Source organism: Onychostruthus taczanowskii, unplaced genomic scaffold (genome assembly GCF_017590055.1).
Source record: "Onychostruthus taczanowskii isolate IOZ18803 unplaced genomic scaffold, ASM1759005v1 scaffold20, whole genome shotgun sequence".
Lineage (NCBI taxonomy): Eukaryota > Metazoa > Chordata > Aves > Passeriformes > Passeridae > Onychostruthus > Onychostruthus taczanowskii.
The window spans coordinates 1236256-1255772 of record NW_024499240.1 but is presented as its reverse complement, the minus strand read 5'-3'; the positions used below and the strand labels follow the sequence as shown (position 1 = coordinate 1255772).

The 19517-nt window shown below is 36.2% G+C and overlaps 1 protein-coding gene across 1 annotated transcript; it reads left to right on the top strand.

Annotated features, from left to right (window-relative positions):
• The first annotated feature begins 5206 nt into the window (after positions 1-5206).
• On the top strand, positions 5207-16078 carry GCG (glucagon). The gene is made up of 7 exons (XM_041403580.1): positions 5207-5299; positions 8949-9049; positions 9435-9596; positions 10461-10514; positions 12080-12217; positions 14419-14562; positions 15570-16078. Exons 2-7 carry the CDS (start codon positions 8952-8954, stop codon positions 15592-15594), a joined length of 621 nt encoding a protein of 206 aa, XP_041259514.1. The 5' UTR covers positions 5207-5299; positions 8949-8951; the 3' UTR covers positions 15595-16078.
• The last annotated feature ends 3439 nt before the right edge of the window (positions 16079-19517 follow it).

Below are 19517 nucleotides of genomic sequence, written 5' to 3'. Positions count from 1 at the left end.
AATGAGAGCCTAAGTAATTTCCAAAAAAGCATGGTATCAGTCTCACATAAATACCAATACATTGAGGTCACTTTCAATTTCTGCACTTTTAATTTATTTATTCTATTGAAAGTCCTCTGAGTTCTGGAAATTTGGGCAGGTAGATTGGCCCTTTGTCAGTACTGTAAGTAATAAAAAAAGGTTTGTTGTCTGAAGCTTTTGGAAGTATTTGAAATAAGGAACATTTCAGGAAAATCAGTCAAATAAAATAACAGAAGGTACCTCTTTCTCAAGGGGTGCATTAGCTATTTCATTATTAATCTGCACTGAGGTCTGTTTGTTTCCTAAGGCAACCATAGTACACATCTTCCAAACTGTTCACCAGCTACTTTGGCTTGTAGGCAGCAGTTGTGGGGATAAAAAAAAATTAAATTAAGTGCAGTTGCTGCCAACATTTTTCCTTCATTGTTTTTCTTGGTGTTAATTTCTCTGCCTTACACAGCGTTCTTGCCAAAGAATGGGAATATGTCTCCAGCAGAGTGTGACATTTGCACTGAATTGCTGAAATAATGTCTAACCTGAAAGCTTTATGATAGAGCAACCATGTGTTTTGATGACCTGGGAGAAAATGTCCTGGGATGCTGTGAGTGTCAAAAAAACCCTCTTAAAAATACATCAATGTCAGATTGCTGGCTGGCCTGTGCTTATAACAGGAAATATCACAGTCAGTCACTTGAAATGGTGCAGAGCACTGCGAACCTATCCTTGTACTCTAAGAGGATCACAGAATGGTTGGGGTTGGAGGGGAACTTTGGAGGCCTACTTATCCCAATTCCCTGTTCACACAAGGCTACCTACATCCTACAGCCCAGGACTTTGTCCAGACAGCTTTTGAACATCTAAAAGCCATCTGGAAGATCTACAACCTCCCTGGGCCACCACTGCCAGTGCTTGGTCACCCTCATAGTAAAAAAATGCCTGCTTTTCCTCAGACAGAACATTCTATGTTTCAGTTTGTGCCTGTTGCTTCTCGTTCTGTTGTTGGGCACCACTGAAGAGAGGTTGGCTCAGTCTTCTTTGGAAGATATCATCCCTTCAGATACTTATGTACGGTGATGAGATTCTCCCAAGCCTTTTCTTCTCTAGAAAGAGAACGTGTTCCATTCTGCCTTGTCTACAAACACAATCCACGTTACAAGCATTACCCCAAACATTCACTGGACAGGTATTTGCCTCATTCCGTTTCAATCAGGGAGAAGAGCCTTAAGAGGCTACAGGATAGGCTCTGCTGTAATACATCTTCAGTAGTTCAAGATGAAAGGGCTTGTCCTGAGGTATCAAGGTGAAGCTAACAAAGTATGTGAATAGAAAGTATATATAACTATACTTCAAAAATGGAATATGGTATGTAAGAGCCAACACTAGGACACAACTTGAATTAAGCTAAACTCTTATGATAGGAATGAACATCCTCAAAGTCATTTGCTTCCCACTTTCAAATGTTTTAGAGGATCTGGTTTTCAGAAAATGCTGAGCACTTTCTGTTCTATTCTCTTTTGGATAACACTCTCACAATTCAGATACTCAAACACACCACTTCAGACAGTGAAACATGAGTTTTCAAATACCTGTCATATAAACAAAGTATCCAAGCCTCTGAAGATAGGATGTATTTTTTTCTGAGTTAGGTAGAGAGGCCCTTGATAAATAGCCACAAATACAGTTTACAAGTCAGTTTCCACTATGAATTCTTTCTAGCTTTTACAAATTAAAACTAGAGCTGAAAAGGAAAAATTGCTTTATTCTAGGAGCTGAAGTGTACATAAATAGCAGAAAGTCACTGATTCCACTCCAAACCTGTTCTCATCATCTACCTTATTCATGCTGTATGAGCTGTGAACCTGCAATCCTTATACTTCAAACACAGACCTAACATGATTTGTTTCACACAGGATTACTGCAGCTGTAAAGAAGAAAAGTCCTGAAGAGAAATTTAGCAGAAAACCAGTCAGGTTCTAGAATATGGTTAGTGTTATACTCATTTTACTCAGATATCAAGTCCAATTGAGACTGCATTCAATACTTCCCAGTTTGCCAGTCAGTTCCAATTACAAGGCACAGCTGTTTAGAACATTTTATAGTCATTTGAAGGCTCTATATTTAATCTGACTAATTCATAGTATTGGCAAAGAGCATTTGGTATTACTTTCAATTATGAACATTGTCTTCTCAGAATGTAAAACAACCAGTACATATTGGGCCAGCTCTTCTGCTTGCGCAAATTGATGCAGCTCCATTGACTTGCAGTGGAGCAACTCCAACTTCTGTGAGCAGACAGTGTGGGCTGCAGCTCAGTTACAATGGCTGTGCCTCCTGAGGTACAAACCTCTCATCCTCCTGGCAGAGAGCACAGAGCTGCGTGCTGTGGAAAGGCCTAGAGACCCCAGACTCGCCCTCCATTTCAGAAAGGCATTCGTGCTCCCCAAAGGGTGCCTGTGGAGTTGTATACACACACCGGCACACACTGTGTGTGTTATGTACAAGCACAGGTTTATGGATGTAATGTGGTGGGTTTTTTATGTGTGCATGTGTTTACACATATGTTCCTCCTATATTGGCTCCCATTCTCAGGAGGGGAATGCCCTTTGTGATTATTGTGTAACAAAAATAGCAAAACGAAAGGGGCTGCAGAGCCCAGCCCTCTGAACTCACAGCTGAAAAGGTTAGGGAGAATGCTTTCTGTATAATATAAAAAAGTAAAGGGTGTGGGCCTGTAGTCATACCCCAAGATACATACTCCTCCCTTTAGACATGTAATGGATAATAATACAATAGCAATAAATATGTAATGAAGAAATACACGGAAGAATTTGGGGAGGTCACTTTTTGAAAGAATTTGATGAGGGTTTTTTTACTTTTTACTGTCAAAAGCCAGCAAATTCCTAATTCATTTAAATGTTCAAATCTTGACAATTTTAATCAGATGGTGGTGCAGGAAAATTTGATAAATTTCAGATACAGCGAACACAATCACTCCAGTTGAATCATGAGAAACATGAAAATTTCCCGAAGGCAGGCCACTTTCAGCTTCTGTCTCTTAGTCTGACTCAAAGTATTGTCTCATTTGAGAACAATGACATAGAGGACAGTGAGCTTGCCCTTGATTTTGCCAGGAGGTACCATCTAACTTGTGTATTTTAGAAAGTGAGAGGAACAAACCTGAGTGTATGTGCATGTCTCATAGGCTTGATACAATTTTCCACTTTTCTTTGGAGGCTTTTCTTTGCTGTGCTCCTGAAATATAACTATAGACTCAGTTATGGCAACTGAGGGTTGCATGGCTCTTGATGGCAGTTCACTTCTTTTCTGTACATTTTATTTTCTGTGTACAACTTGGAAAACTAACAACTGCTAGTTGTCTAGATGCTAGATGACCTGCTAGATGATACAGCTCTGTGACAACCTGCCCAACCAGGTGCACTGAGGTGCTCTGTCTCATTTTTTTTTTCTGGAATCATCCTACTGTAAACAAGGAACTTTATATGACACAAGAAAATCAGCTGAGATAAAGAAAAAGAGAAAAGCTGTCTGTTTCCTGGAGGAGAGGATATTGTCTCACATTCCGTACTGCCTCTTTCCAAAGTATCTTTAACTCAGCATGTAGAGGGATGAATACAGCAATCCCTGTAGAGCGTGTGCGTGTCGGTCCAGGTGCAGGAGCGGTGGAAAGGGCCCTCTGATCCCCATCTGCTGCGCTGCCCCGGTACTGCAGGACACGCTGCTGGCCTCCGCGGGAGCCGCAGGGTGACCCGCCCCGAGGACTAGAAATGGAAAAAATAAATCATTAATCTCATAGATTGATTCAATAGCATAGAAAAATTGCACTTAACAAAAATTAAACTTGATGATGTGGACTGTGTAGTGAGACTTAACGTTTCCCTGAACCCCTGCCATGGTACCATAGCCAGGTGTTTAGGATAGAGCTCTAGGAAGGATCCAGGAAATTTTGTTTGCCACTCTAACCTGGTTATTAAGTTTTTACACTACTTCAGTTGTATCTTATGGGCAATACCGATCTGGCTGTGGTCAGTCAGCAGACAATTGCCTCACTGAAGCACATTCTTTGCAGGCTTCAAGGAGCAGTGTCAAGGGAAATATGGTTTGTTATAATATGTATGTGCCTTGTGCCACAAACCAGACGGTGAGGAACTCCAGACTGGAGCACAGGCTGTCAGTAACATTCAGTGAGATGTCTATTGTGATTCCAGAACCTTCCTCCTACCTGACTGTCTCCCCTACCTGTCTCAGTCTCTGTGTTGTCACTGTATGGATGACCATGGCTTTCTCTGGCAATGCTCTCCCACCAGAGCTATGAAATTGTCTCCATTGAACAACAATAATTGCATCCGACAGGCACTAGTATACATCTCAAACCTATTTTGTTTAATTTTTTCCTTGTGGGGAATGGAAATGTGAGCAAATGGTTTATCTTGCGTAAATCTATAGTGCATTAGATTATCTTGCATATAATCTATAGAAATCTATAGTTTCACAGTGTGAAACTCAATTTATAGTGAATGTTTGGCATGTAGTTCCAAGTGTGTATGAATTTTCTTACAGTAGCATTTACCAATTTAGAATTTTATATCTAAGGCTAATCAAAACATTTTTTAAAATTTCATCTGTGCTAGGCATAGCATAGTGGGTAGCCATCACTGCAATATTTCACATCTCTTCATGTTCATTATATTGGCACAAGATTACCTGAAGAATCATTCAAGGGTTTTGGGAAAGTTGTGCTTATTTTTAAAAATGGATTAAATTTATAAACTCTGATTTAAAATTGATAAGTGAAAACAATGCTATTGATGTCATTAGAATCAGAACTCTAAATATTAAATGTGGCAAATCAGAAATTGGAGAAATTGCTGCCTTGATCCCAGGCACCTTTTGCCCACTGTTTGTCATGTTAATGCCCTTCTGTTTGATATTTACTACTTTGGACATTGCTACCTCACTCCTTCTGCAAATCCATGTTAGCATTGATGTCATAAAGTAAGCAGAATGAATGTGTGAAATTGCTTGTAAAATTATCAAATGAAATGAATAGCAAATATGATGACTTTTTTTTAAAGTTGAATAAGGAAACTGTCAGCAATGATGCACTCCTGTAATGCTTACTAGAGCTGAACAGTATATATATAAGTCTGTGCAAAAGAGGCAGCTAGGCAGAGCTCAGGATCCTCAAGGCTTGCCATAGTTGCAGAAGAGAGAGTAGCTCTTTCTGCAACTGCCACCTATCACTTCTAAGTGTAATAAGGTAAGATTTATATGAACTACCAGATATTTATTTGAGAGAGCCGAGTGCATATCTGCATTGTGTTGTCCAAAGTCTGCAATAGAGGTGCAGCTCTTTCAGCAGATTGGTGTTTTCTTCTGAGGTTATACTCATTGATACTTGGAGTTAATGACATCATAATTTAAATATTTTGATGTATTGATTATTTCAACAGAGAATGAGCTGAAAAATGGAAATCAACAGTTTGTGTTGCAGAATTAATTGAAAGAAGGAAGATTAACAATGAGAACATGAAAGACAAGCATTGTAGTAAGAATTTAAATGAGACACACAATTATTGATTTTTATATTTTTATCTTCTTTAGTATCTTCTGTAGAAATATTTAATTAATGTGAGTTTAAAATTATTCACTCCTTATAGATAATGCCTAAATATGAATCAATGAGGATTAAGCTAGAAGCATGGAAACAAATCCAGTGGGTTTATGTAGAAACTGATTTAAAATTGTCCAAGACAGATTGTCACTCTGTCACTCCACTGCCCCACTTTTAGATTAGTTTGTCTCAAGCAACTATTATTTTCTTATCACTGTAAGATCAGAAAAGGTAATTTTATAGCACAGAAGTAAAATTAAAGCCTTTCAATAGTTATTGGGATTCTTGCATAAAATTTAATATAATCTTCTACCCTACTCTGGAATTCCTTAGTCTAGAACTGTTGGATTTTACAGAACTTTGTGCAAGGCATTATAGCATGGTGGGTAAATCAGATGTAAAATACACCTGCCTGAAAAAGTAATTTATTTATTTATAGAAATTAGTGTTATTTGCAGACAGTTTCATTTCAATAGATATCTATTTTGTTCATTCATGCATGTTCATATGAAAATATTTCCTTTTTTTTACTTACTGCTTTTTTAGTGTAACTTCATAATTTCTAATTTTTAACTGGAAATAGATACAAATGTGGCTTTTGAACGATTTTTTTGAAAACTCAATGAAATTAAGCCAGTTAAAATTGTACATAGATAAAAAAAAATCTACTACATCTGTAGGAGAATATATTAGAAAACTAGAAAAATCAGGTTGGTCAAGGAAATAATATTCAAATAAATATCTCCTCAAGATTTGAGAGGTATATTTGTTACATATTTCTGGTGGTTCAAACTGAGATGTCTTATTTTTTTCATTTTCATTCAGAAAGATTTGAAAATATTTTCATTAGTCTAATATGCATAGGAATAAAAATTTTCTGTGTGAGATTAGCTTTAGTTTTCCTGTGCCTTGACAATAGGTTTCCATGGGTTTTAGCAGTATCTACTGGTGACCTAAATAACTTACAGCAAATAAAACCTTTTTTCTGATTGAGAAATTAATTGATTAGCCAGCATAAACTAAGAAAATACTATTTTTCTGATCATTTCTTTTTCTCTACAAAAACATGTCTATATTATCAAGAATAAAATTACAGTTTCTTCTTTTAAAACTGTATCCTGTTTGTTTAACTTATCAAGATGTTTAACTTACCAAGAACTTCTGTTGCTGGTTTAACTTACCAATAGCAAACACTAAATGTTGAAAAAACAAAACTGATGCTATTTTTTTAAAGAACATATTTGACAGAAGGTTAATAGTTTTTGGAAAAGCTAATTTTATTAATAAGGATTCTCAAAAATTTTATAAATTTCAAAAAATGCATTTATAGATATTTCTTTTTTAATAATCTCACAGTTTTGATTCTGAAAAATTTAGAAAGCAGCTGAAAATGCATCTGATTGTAATGCAATATCTTAATACTTAAGGAATGAAGTAGCCAGTGGGACTGTTCACATCTGAAAGTTCTATAGGCCTGAGACATTAGAGTTAGAGCCATGATGAACTCTAATTATCTCTTTACTGACTACAGTGATTTTGAATTATTTTCAATAACTTTTATATAAAACAAAAGCTTTTGGTGTTGGATATTTCATTCCACCTCAGTGACTTGGGTTTATGGCTAATCTGGATTGCAGTTTAATAAAGCTACAGACAGCTGTAAGCTAAGACTATTAAGCAGGGAAAATTTACTTATGTATTCTGTAATAGCCAGACTTTATCTGGTGTCCAAGTGCAGGTTAACTCATTTACAGCGGTATCAGCTACCAGAGGGGTCAATCCAAGCATTCTGAAATGGCCACAACAGAGTCATTTCCCAAAGAACAGGCAGAGCTTTTGTTCCACTGCCAGAAGCCTATGAAATGTGAAATTATGCATTCCTTGAGATAAACATTGGATGTCAGTGTTGCACCACCAAATTACAGCACCAAATGAAACCGGGAAAGCAGAGTTCAGTACTACAGTTAGCGTTTTAATAGGACTGACTACATGACCACTGTGGAATATGTTGGTACTGTAGCAGGCTATGTTCAAATGAAGGGGTCAACTCTTATATACCAGGACATTGCACAAGGCAGAAACAAGTCTCCAGACACTGATGAAGAAATGAGTAACACTGTCAGTAGCTTCTGGTGGAGAGAGGAAAACTGACTCCATTGCTTAATAGTAAAATCCATCAGAAAGTATTATAGCTGCACATTTATTTTCCTGAGCTTGATCAATATTTTGTTAAGATTTTGATTGCCTCAAGTATTTTGAGGCAATTTTGATACTGAGGTATTCTAGTAAAATATTCATATTATTCAGTAAGATTCTCTTAAAAAGGCCTCACAAAGTACCAGTCCAACAGATCCTTCCTAACCACTGGTAAAATGCCTGCCAATAGTCAAGCTTTGCATGTCCGACTATAAGTTATTTTAAAACAGATGGAAGAAACAGGTTTCAAAAAAAAATCTGCTATGAAGGGGCAACATACGGAGGCAGAGCAGAAGTCCTACAGCAGTAAGATTTTTGATGCAGGAGATCACCTTTTCAGAGGTGTTCATATAGCCCCTTCATTTGGATTGCTCAGTGCAGAGCCAAGTCTCAGTTTCAAAATGGAGTAATCTGCACCTTCGCTACACATCATTCCCTCATCATTTTCTAAGACTTCCTCCAGCCCATAGTATATTTAAAGTCAGCCTCTTGTGACAAGGCATTAAAATAGAGAAGATATATATATTTTTCACTCAGACTGCCTTAGTTTATAAATCAGTAAGCAGTAAGTAAATCAGCTTCAGTAAGTAATTCCTGCAGTGGAGCCACAGGAATAGGGTACAAATTATATTTAGTGGGGAGGGTGTTTTCTGACTGGGACTTACCTTGCTACCACTTTGCTTCAAGGCACTCATGTGTTCTATCTCCCTTTGCTTTTCAGACTGTATCATAAACCTCCATAGGAAAATGCTACAGATGGCAGAAGGGCTTTTTCAAATACACAAGTATTAGCCCAAGTACATGATGAAATTATTTCCAGTGATATGCAAAAGACAGTGAGGATGCAGTTCCTCTCAGATCTCCTTGCATTCTAGAATACAGACTAGATCTGAAAGACTGGAACAGAGGCTATATCTGTTGAATGCTACCCAAGGCCCTAAAATGTCATCCACTGGACATGAAACCTATCCTAGAAGGCTCTTTATATTTATCTTCATGTTTAGATCAACACTAAGAATGTCTCTTTTCGATGTAATTGATTCAGACATATGTAAACATGATAACATTTTTCTTTGTTGCTTTATTTCTGTTTTGACAGGCAATGAAAATGAAAAGCATTTACTTTGTTGCTGGTCTCCTTTTAATGATAGTTCAAGGCAGCTGGCAAAATCCTCTTCAGGATACAGAGGAGAAATCAAGGTAAATTCTTTAGACCAAACTTTCACAAATACTTGGCCTGAACTTTGATTTCTTACACTTTGAAGCCAAACATACTATAATTTAAAGACCCCTTTAAGCAGTATTTGATCTACCAATGAAATTGACAGCGTTTTTAATATTGCAAAGCTTAGCACAGAAATTTGGGGCATTAAAACAATGGCTACCTTATTTATCTAAGAAGACTGTATAGTTGGGCAGTGTCCAGTCTGCTATACAGATTCCTTTTACCAGACAGCTATTAAGCAATATGCCACTTGCTTTCACTTTGTGGGAGTAAAAAAAAAGTATTGTTAAAAGAAAAATCAATGCACCTGTAGACTGTACTGCAACCATTGCAGATTAACAAGGTCTAAACTTTTCACAGATCATTCAAAGCTTCCCATTCTGAGCCGATAGAGGAATCTAGGCAGCTGAATGAAGTGAAACGTCACTCACAAGGCACATTCACCAGTGATTACACCAAGTACCTGGACACCAGACGAGCTCAGGACTTTGTGCAATGGTTGATGAGCACTAAACGAAATGGGTAAGCATTTTGGTCACATTGATACAGATCTCCACAAACAGAAACAGCCAAGAATCTAGCCAATGCAGTTTCTTGGTATCAGCTCCCCATCCCAGACCAATAAACCTGAAACAAGTGCTTGAGGAAAATTTATGTACACAGTCATAGAATCATTTAGTTTGGAAAGGACCTCTAAGATCAAGTCCAGCCATTAACTAATATTAATATATTATTAGAAATGAGAAACATGCAAAATCAATCAAAAGGATTTGGCTAAATCAAAGTACAGTATCTGATATGCCACCTAAAAACACTGTCTCGGCCTCTTTGAGACAGATTTTCTCAGTGAATCAATTAAGTTCAATACAAATAAGATATATAGTGTACAATTCTGGGCCATTAGGCCTCAATAATACTTTCCTATCTATGGATACTCTATACTGATGTTTCATTTGTGAAAAGGCAGCTGAAGTGTAAGTTTTGTTGACCACTGGATAATTTACCAGTATCACCACTATAAGTTGGCATGTTTTTTTTTCAAATATACTTTGATTCAACTCAAGCTAGCAAGGTGAGAGCAAGAATAATGTACAAGTGTGTCAGTCTTGTGTTCTAGAGAAAATTTGTCCAAAAAGAATCCAGAAATATCCAGAAGAATCTATTATATTAATGCTTTTAAACCTCTGTGGAAGTCTTTAAAGTATAAAGTAACAATGTCTATACATTGCACTAATTTAAATTCATATGTCTGAAATATAATGAATATAATATTCATCTATGAGTCATGGGGGTTTACTACAATATTCAAATAATAACAATAAAGCTTATGCAGGCTCTGGAGTGTACTGGTAATAATGACCTAATGATTGTGCAATTTCACTACAGCCAACAAGCACAGGAGGACAAAGAAAACAACAAAGTCCCTGACCAGCTCTCAAGGTATTCTGTTTGTCACAACTTGTTGTTCGAAACCAGTTTGAGTTCATTTTCAGTAAAACAAGAAAGAGAACAACTAGTGTTCCTTGAAATGTTACCACAATCAAAGAAATATCAATCAAATACATTATTTCACTCTTGCTTTTTACAAGGAAATAGGATATGTCTCTATGTTATTTATTCCTGCACCTCTGTTCTATAGCTATAGATGCAAGGAATGCAACAGGATGAGAATACATTTTAGGAAAGCACATTTCAAGTAATCAAGGAGTAGAGAATAACATAAAAAGAAAAACTTGGTATAGAGAAAGGCTGAAAAAAAAAGAAACAAAATCAACCACATTATGTTGAAGAATAAAAAACCAGTGAGAAGATTAGTGAAAGGAAGGTGGCCAGGAAAATTTGCAGAGAGCTGATTGAACGTGATGCAATGTTCAGCCCTCAGCCCTCAGTCCTGTGTTTCATAAACCACTTATTACAGAAAGGAGAAGACTGCTGAAGGCCAGAATTCTGTTTCTTGACTGTGTTTTTGGGAAAGGGTTAGAGAGATTGGAAATTTTAAATAAATAAAGGAGAAATTGAGTAAGTGTTTTTGCAAAACAGATTAAAATACCTATATTAATTCTTTCTCTTGTCAGAAAATCCAAAAAGGATAGCCCAGATCAGAAAGACCCTTAACATTCACACTGTCAATATTAATAAAAATTTGTAATAATGTTTCCGCTTCATTGAAACAGCATATCTCAAAAAAAATTAACATTACATTAAAAATGTTCCAAACAACTCTAGTTAGCATGCTGATGAAAAGTGCAGATGGTACTAAATTAGGAGGAATGGTGACATCCCAAGAAGAAAAAATAATAGAACGAGCTAGATTTGGGCAGAAATTAGCAAATTTTGAAACAGAAATGCTAGGGAATTTATTCACAGAAAATATTCCATAGCATGTCTACTTCTTAGTGCAGTTTGCCTTCCCAGGAGCCACTTTAACATAATTTTTTGTTATATCAGAGAAAGAACCACAATGAGGTGTAGGGAGGGAGAGGAGAATGCCTTTAATAAGATGGAGTTGATCAGGCTTGAAAGTTTTCCAAGATTATGACTTGGTCAGAGTGATGACTTAAAAGGTGTTAATAAAACAACTCAAAATGTAAATTTGAAAGGAATTAATTCTGAATAGTTTGTCTCAGAAATAATGAAGGTGAAGGTAGGGGGAGCATTTAACAAAGGGCAACAAAAAGCATGTCTGTATAATACAACACAGTTTCTAGCTCATACTTAATTAGTAAGATCATTCCAATACAGCTGTAATTGCTTTCCACAGCTGAAGTGAGTTGTTCAGAGCTAGTTCAGGAATCTCTGCACAAAACTGTAATGCATAGTACAGGCAACACCTTCAGCATTGAAACCTAACAATAAAAAATACATCAAGATCAATTTGAGGCGCAAAAAGAACCCCTCTCTCCTATAGAAACATTAGTCTGGCAAGTGGGAAATTAGAATCAATAAAGATTGATAAAAAGTTAAATTCTTACACAGTCTTACAGTCTTACACACTCTCCTTTCAGCAATGCAATCTCCAAGCGCCACGCGGAATTTGAGAGACACGCTGAAGGCACCTACACCAGCGACATCACCTCTTATTTGGAAGGTCAGGCTGCCAAAGAGTTCATCGCTTGGTTAGTGAATGGACGAGGAAGAAGAGAGTAAGAATCCATCCATTCCTATTATTAAATTTTGCCTAGTATTTGGGCTTAGAAATCATGTCTGATGAAACTTTAATGTGTTTTTGATCATTCTTGCTGTACTTCATGTCTTTCTTTTGTATTAGAAGATATTCTGTTGGTGATTGACCACCACTTTACCTTATTAAGTTCAAATACAGATTAAAACCTGTTCAGGATGCTGTTACATACTAAAAGGTCAAGTTTTATTTAAGGTCAACATATCTAAAACTAAACCAGACCTTCTTCCTCTAACTGCCACCTTTCCCTTCACATAACATTGCTTACAGTCTCCTTAACTGTCATTGAGATTACTCAAGTCAGTGTCATCTTAAATTGCTTTCTCTTTTTTTTTTTTCCTTTTACAGTCCATCTTTTCCTCTGCAATATTTCCAAGACTGAATTTTTACCAATGTCATCAGGTGTACTCTGTGTGCTGATGATATTCCCAGCAGAAACTAATAACTTCTTTTCCTCTTCCCGTGCTTCTCAGAGTCTCCCCAAGCTGCTGCTGCCATAACAACTATCATTTGCTATAACTTATCTTCCTTTTTAAGATGCCTCTGATTCTTTTGCCATGGTTTGCAGTTTCCTGGACACAAAGCTCCACTAATGGTTTTGCCTGCCTATTATTTCTTTCATTTCTACCTTGCTCTCCACAAACTCATTGCAGATTTCTCTGTCCTATCCATTTCATGTACTCCCTCATGACTTTACATCTTTTGTCATGATGGTCTTACATTTACAATTGCATTGCCTCCAGTCTCCTGCAGGCATCTTCTGCTCATCTATTTCCAACTCTGCATGGTTAGGAGCTACACCATGCAGCTGCCACTCCCCACCTTTTAACTGTTCTGTACTTATTTGTGCCTTTAGACTGTAAGCTCTTTGGGGCAGGGATTTCAGTTCATCCTCTGATTAAATATTCTACCAGCTGTAAAGTATTATGTTAGTCTCTCACTTTACATAAATATAATAATAATAAATAATAATAAAATACAATCTGTAAGACAAGATTGTGTGTTGTAGTTAAGGAAGACTAAATAGGAAAAAGTAAATTTTGTAAATATTGACAATTTCCTGACAAAAACAGAGTTAAATAAATCAGGTCAACTATACAGAGAAGGGAAAACTGGTTCCCCTTCTTAGTTATTTTCAGACTTCCACTTGTTTTTCTGTCATGTTATTTTCATGCGCAGAAATAGGGTATTTCTGTATTCATTTGAGAGAAATACAACCTCAACTGAACTTAGAAACCTAGATGGGCAATTAATTGTAGACAACACTTCTGCTTTCCAGCATTTAGTACTATTTGTGTTGAATTTGTATATAGCCTTCCTTGAAACGAACCAGTCTGCCTGTCACTGGATCCAGGACCCAGGGTGCTTCAGCATCAGCCCACCTTAATGAAATCCATCAAAATCTTCCTGTATTTCATAGGATGAAGCAAGAGAGGAAAGTTTTCTAAAGCAAACTCAAGTTTTGACAAACTGGTTTTCCAGCAGAAAAAATAATGGAAATGAAATTCAAAAAAAGAACAGAAAAATAATCAGGATCTGATTCCAAGTATAAAATGCAACATTCTACGATTTTACATCAAACAAGCACATAGCTTTTATACAGGTGCTTTAAGTGAGCTATTTCAATGCTTTCTCTAGAAAAAAAAAAAAAGAAAAAAAAAAAAAAAAAAAAAAAAACAAAAAACAAAAAACAAAAAATGCTGCTCTTATTAAGAATTATTAAGAATAAGAATTCTTAGAAAATATAATTTAAAGTAAATAAATAGGCCTTATGCCCAAATAAAACAGAAAAAAGCATGAAAATTTGACTGTAGTGTTTTAGTAGTGGTATTTCTTAAATAGCAATTCTTAGTAAATATACTGGTGCCTAATATACATGGCATAGACACTGCAGACTGAGATATATTTTTGCATGCATGGCTTTCTCAGAACTGCTGGAGAAGGGCTTAGGCTCACTGGAAGGAACGGCTGTGTGTTTTGAAAATAATGCCTCAAAAGATGTTCTGACACGCATCGTGCTGTACTGAGCCATAACATTAGGCTCAACCCTTAACTCTTAAAATGACAGGGAATGTGCAGTGTACTGGAACCCTGTAGTAAGGCCCTTTTAAATGGTTTGTTTGTTTTGATCTGCACAGTGCTGATAATTTCTTGCCTTTGAAGTTTCCCAGAGAAAGCTCTTGTGGCTGAAGAAATGGGTCGAAGACATGCAGATGGCACTTTCACCAGTGATATCAACAAAGTCCTTGATGACATGGCTGCCAAAGAGTTCCTAAAATGGCTAATTAACACAAAAGTTACCCAAAGGTGCCTGAATTTTATACTATTCTTAATATACTGATATTTAAAATGCATTTGTCACACCTGGGGAAAATACTACTAATTTTTCTCTTAGCTATTGATATATCTGTAGTGTGTTGCAAACTTTGTTACAGACAGATGAAGAAGGATAAGACACTAAATGGAACTCATTCCAAATATTATTTGAATTTTTATCAATGGTCAACCTCACTAATAATTACCTATTTAACTTGAAAGTAGTTCTGCCACTGAACGTTACCAGAAGTAAGGTCATATTAAATTAGTGAAAAAGAAAGCTTTGCTTTGCACGGACATTATAAAATCAGAAATATTTACTGGTAAAATTGCACCAAATTGATTATTCTTTAAAGACTGTGATATAAAACACGGCCCTAATCTGTGGCTTGTCATTAGGGAACAGTGCTGTAATCTGAGCTCCTGACAGGTGACTGTTTGGGAACCCTGCTTTAGTTTGCCTGTAGGTAGGCAAAGCAGCATTTTCTAAATGAGCGCTGTGAACAGGTTAATATTTGGGAATTATTTGTTAAAATTAACAAAGCATTTTAGAAAGTAATTCAATGCCAACTCAAGACACATGTGAGTGGCCAGATTTTTTTAACATGTTAGATATCCCATTTGCATTACTAAAGCATCCAAAAAGACTAGTTAATTTTGGAAATCTGAAACAAAATTAACAAAAAATTTAGAAGGTGTAGTTAAAATACAGTTTATATTAAAATGTTACTATTTTTATATTTGTAGCTCAGTGTTGAAACAAACAATTTAGGAAAAGAATCTATTAGAAACTACGAAAATGCTTTTCCTTTAGGAATAATTGTTTTCAATCTGTTATTAGAGAGAGGCATTGAGAGGTCTGTGAAACTAACATCTGCTCAGTCTTAAACAGAAAAAATATGTTCCACACATATTTCATAAATCTTGGGAGACTTAGAATATTTCCTAATTGCTGCTGCTTTTTTTCTTTTTTTTCTTTTTTTTTTTTTTTTCCCTAGAGACCTTTTGGAAGAATACCAGTAAAAATGAAGAATGAAATGGGATAAATGAAGATCTTCATTTCTTCATTTCATCAACTGCCAGTTATTAAGAGATTCTGAAATCTGTATTCTGTCATTTACATTTGTTGTAACAAAGCTATGTCACCTTGCATGCCAGGAAATAATTGTACTATAGTTTAGTGTTGCCAAAGGTTTATATATGGAAAACCTGTTGTCTAAGGGATGGTTTTCTTAACAGCTTTAAGACTGTGAAAGTTCTATAACTTCATGTTTTGCATTTATTAGGACTAAAGTAACTCCATTTATATTTAAGGATAAAATTATTTTTCTAAAAAATTTACTTCTACACATAAATTATTCAATTACCAATTATATGTGTTATTCATAAGGGGCTGGCAGTTACAAATGCCTGAGAAGTGAATATCCCTCTTAAAACCTTTGTTATAAAAAGGCTAAGCTTTAAGGGTATTAAATTATAGCCTTAAATAAATTTTTTTTCAAGCTTCTTTTCTGTTGACTTCTCACTGTGTATATGCCATGTTCCTTTTTGCACTCCATTTCATTTTATTCTAATATTTTAGTGTCTCTGGGATCTTAGAAGGGGCTTGTTTGGAATGACACACTCAGCATTGTTTTGTCAGGTTTTCTCTGCAATGATTCCCAGAAAAGAGCTGTGTGAACTCTGAACTATCTTTAGGTGAAAAATAAACCATGCAAGATGAAGCTAGAGGGGGAAACATGACTGAAGAGACAATTATTCTTCATTAGCATAAATTCTGGCTCAGAACAGGAGGACAGCTTTGAAAAATGTTAAGTGCCATATACTCCATAAATGTGGAAACTGCCCTGGAAATCCTTCACATTTTGTAAAATTGCCAAGCCAAGCCAAAGCCCTCTAATCCGTGTTATATTCCTCCCTTGCTTCCTTTCTCCCTTTCTCCCTCCCTTCCTTCCTTCCTCTGAGAATCACTTTTATGGGCTGCTCCTCCTACTTCCAGAGACCACCCAAAGCCCCTTCTCTTCCTCTTGCTATTTTAGCAATATCCAGGGATCCATATTAAAATGTCCTAAAGGGTAAGTGGCTTAAGAGAAATCCAATGGTCTTAACAAGTATCTAGTAGAAGTTGACATGGAATAGGACCATTGTTGAATCAGAATTAGTACCTATAATTTTGCTAGGAATAAAATTTTTATGGGAATAAGTTTTTAAAAGCATCTGAAACTTCCACTTAGAATCTAAAATTTCTGAGAAAATATTAGATCATTCTTCCAAAGTGTTATAGGAATGAATATTCTGTAATTTCAGATCAGAACAGATCATACCCAATTTGGCATCTTGATCAGCCTCTTGGCAACAACAGAAAGCTCTTCTAACATCCCAACTTTCAACAATTTAAACTCAAAAAAATCTTCCACTAAGAAAATATAAAATCATAACATCCAAAATACCACTGGAGATAAGAAAAGAAAAAGGAAAAAAAGCTGGAGACTATGTATACATATTATTTGTTTATTTAATCCCATTTGTACACAGTGGTTTGGGTCCAAGTGGAACTGGAAAAGATTCAGTTATACATAGTTGGATACATATGGACCAGGATAAAATGGTAAGGGGTAACTCTTCTGTTCCCACAGACTGAACTATTGCCTTTGAATTTTTTATATTTCACTTTGTCCAGGATGTTCTGGTGTTCTGAAGGACAGGATTCCTCAGTTACAAATCCATTTTTCCACAGTGTCTGTCACCAGGGATTTTGAGCCCCTCCTGGTGATGGCTTTGTCAGCTATGAAAATACTGGGCTTTCCACACTTTTACAAGTTATATGCTTTAGGAACAGAGGGATATAAATTATTTTCTCAAGTTTATGCAGCTTGTCTGGAACACAACAAAAACATTTAACCTCTAATTTTCTAAGTTCCAATCTAGAGCATGAATCAAAAGTAACCTTTTCTTCACAAGTGAGACGAAGCTGAGCTTATAATCAGAAATATCAAACACATGTTTCACCTCAACAGGACTAGGATTTACATTTCCTCAAATCACAGAGCAAGTCCATATGGCATCAGTAATAAGGTATGCCCTGGATATTTCTCACACATGCTGCATGAAATTCAGTGAAGAGTATAAATATAGGGAAAAATAAGTCACAATCACTTTGTCTTTACTACAATAGCTGGAGTCCTCTGTGCATTGCACATGTGCTGCCTTGAACTTCCAGGTGGCCTTATATTTAAAAGTGTCCCCACTGTATTTTATGTGCTGAGTGCGCAGCATCTTTTCTCTTCCATAGTATTTACTAAGTATCTGGAAAAATAAGTATATTGCATATAACTACTTGGAATTAATTTAAAAAAAAAAAAAAACAAAAAACAAAAAACAAAAAACCACCCACCAAACCTGAGATACTCTACCTGTGCTCAGAGGACATGTAAGAATCTGTAGTTCCCAGGAAAATAATTTTCTAAAGAAAAACATACAAACTTGAAAGAGCTAAGTGACAGCTGCTATTAACCACATTGAAATTGATGTCCCAGTGACATAATCACATAAACCAGGGATTTTTCTTTCTTGACTTACAATTAACACTCTCTTCACAATCCTCTCAAACAGAACCAATGCAAAGATGTGCTACAAAACTGTCATGCCATTTCAATTTCAAATGCAAAGAAAAAATGAAACTCCACTATTCACTGGAGCCACTGAATCCATACAAAACTTTATCCAGCCCATATTTTGTCTCCCACAGCAACACATTGAGAAATCTGGGATACATCATTGCACCTGTAAAGTGTACTCATTTTAGTCGCATTTTTTTAATCTGCAGAGAGCTTAAGTTTTCCATTTTTGCAGTTTGACTTTTCCAAATATTTCTGGAGGAAAGGCTCAAATATATAAACAGATGTCTAACAAAGTTTTGAGTTTTACTGAGGCTAGAAGTCTGAGGAAGACATTGCATCTGGCAGGTCCCCCAGCTGTTTGGGAAGGTCAGCCTCAGGCTGAAAGCTGTATTTTCATTCTTTTCTAGTAAGTAGCTCTTTTCAATCATGCAACTTCTTTATGAATACTGCTGTGTTGAACATACAAAAAGAAGCTTCAGCTTCTCAAATTTCATCACGTAGCAGCCGCTGCTGGATAGTCACTTTAATTTCTTGGCACGGTGCTAATACATATCTGATTACAAAAGAACACCACAGTATAAAGTCACTTGAAATACTTAGCTGGAAGAACTTTTTTAAGTCTCAGGCTATCACAAAAGACAATCTGACTGAGAATCAGAAGCATGACCATAACAATGTTTTTTTGGGATCATGGGTATTTTGATCAGTCAGGAGGAACTTGAGATTTTTTTCAAGTTGTAGAGAATCACTGTTAGGAACTATTACATTTAAACGGAAAACATTCTGCTTTACTGACTATTACTGAATCACTCAGGTGGTTCTGCCTACAGATTTGGGTCCTGTAAGTCCCTCTGGCATGACCAGAGTCAGAGGCACTGTAGGTTACTAAAAATTTGATCTAGACATAGGAACCCGGATTTCCAAAGGCACTCAAAATGGTGTTCCCACAGAAACCAGCAGTAGCCAGCCATATGCATTGACAGTACTGCTCCCTTTTTCTCCTTAGAATTCATCACAGAGAAACTTTAAAACATGGTAGATAATATTACTAAAATATTACTAAACTGTGACTTGGCTATGAAAAGCTACAAAACATTCAGGTATATTTTTTGACAAGACTGACATAATTTGACTGTGCTGTATTTTGAGACATTGTGATGATCACTACTTTAATGTTTAGGGGGGAAAAAAGCACAGATTAGCTGAATTATATCTATGTTGTGATTCCTACTCACTAGGAATAGGAAAATTCACCCTGGGGTGAGGGGTGGTGGTGTTCTCTTTTCCTTTTTGATTGTTGATAAACAGATGCACAGTATACCAGAC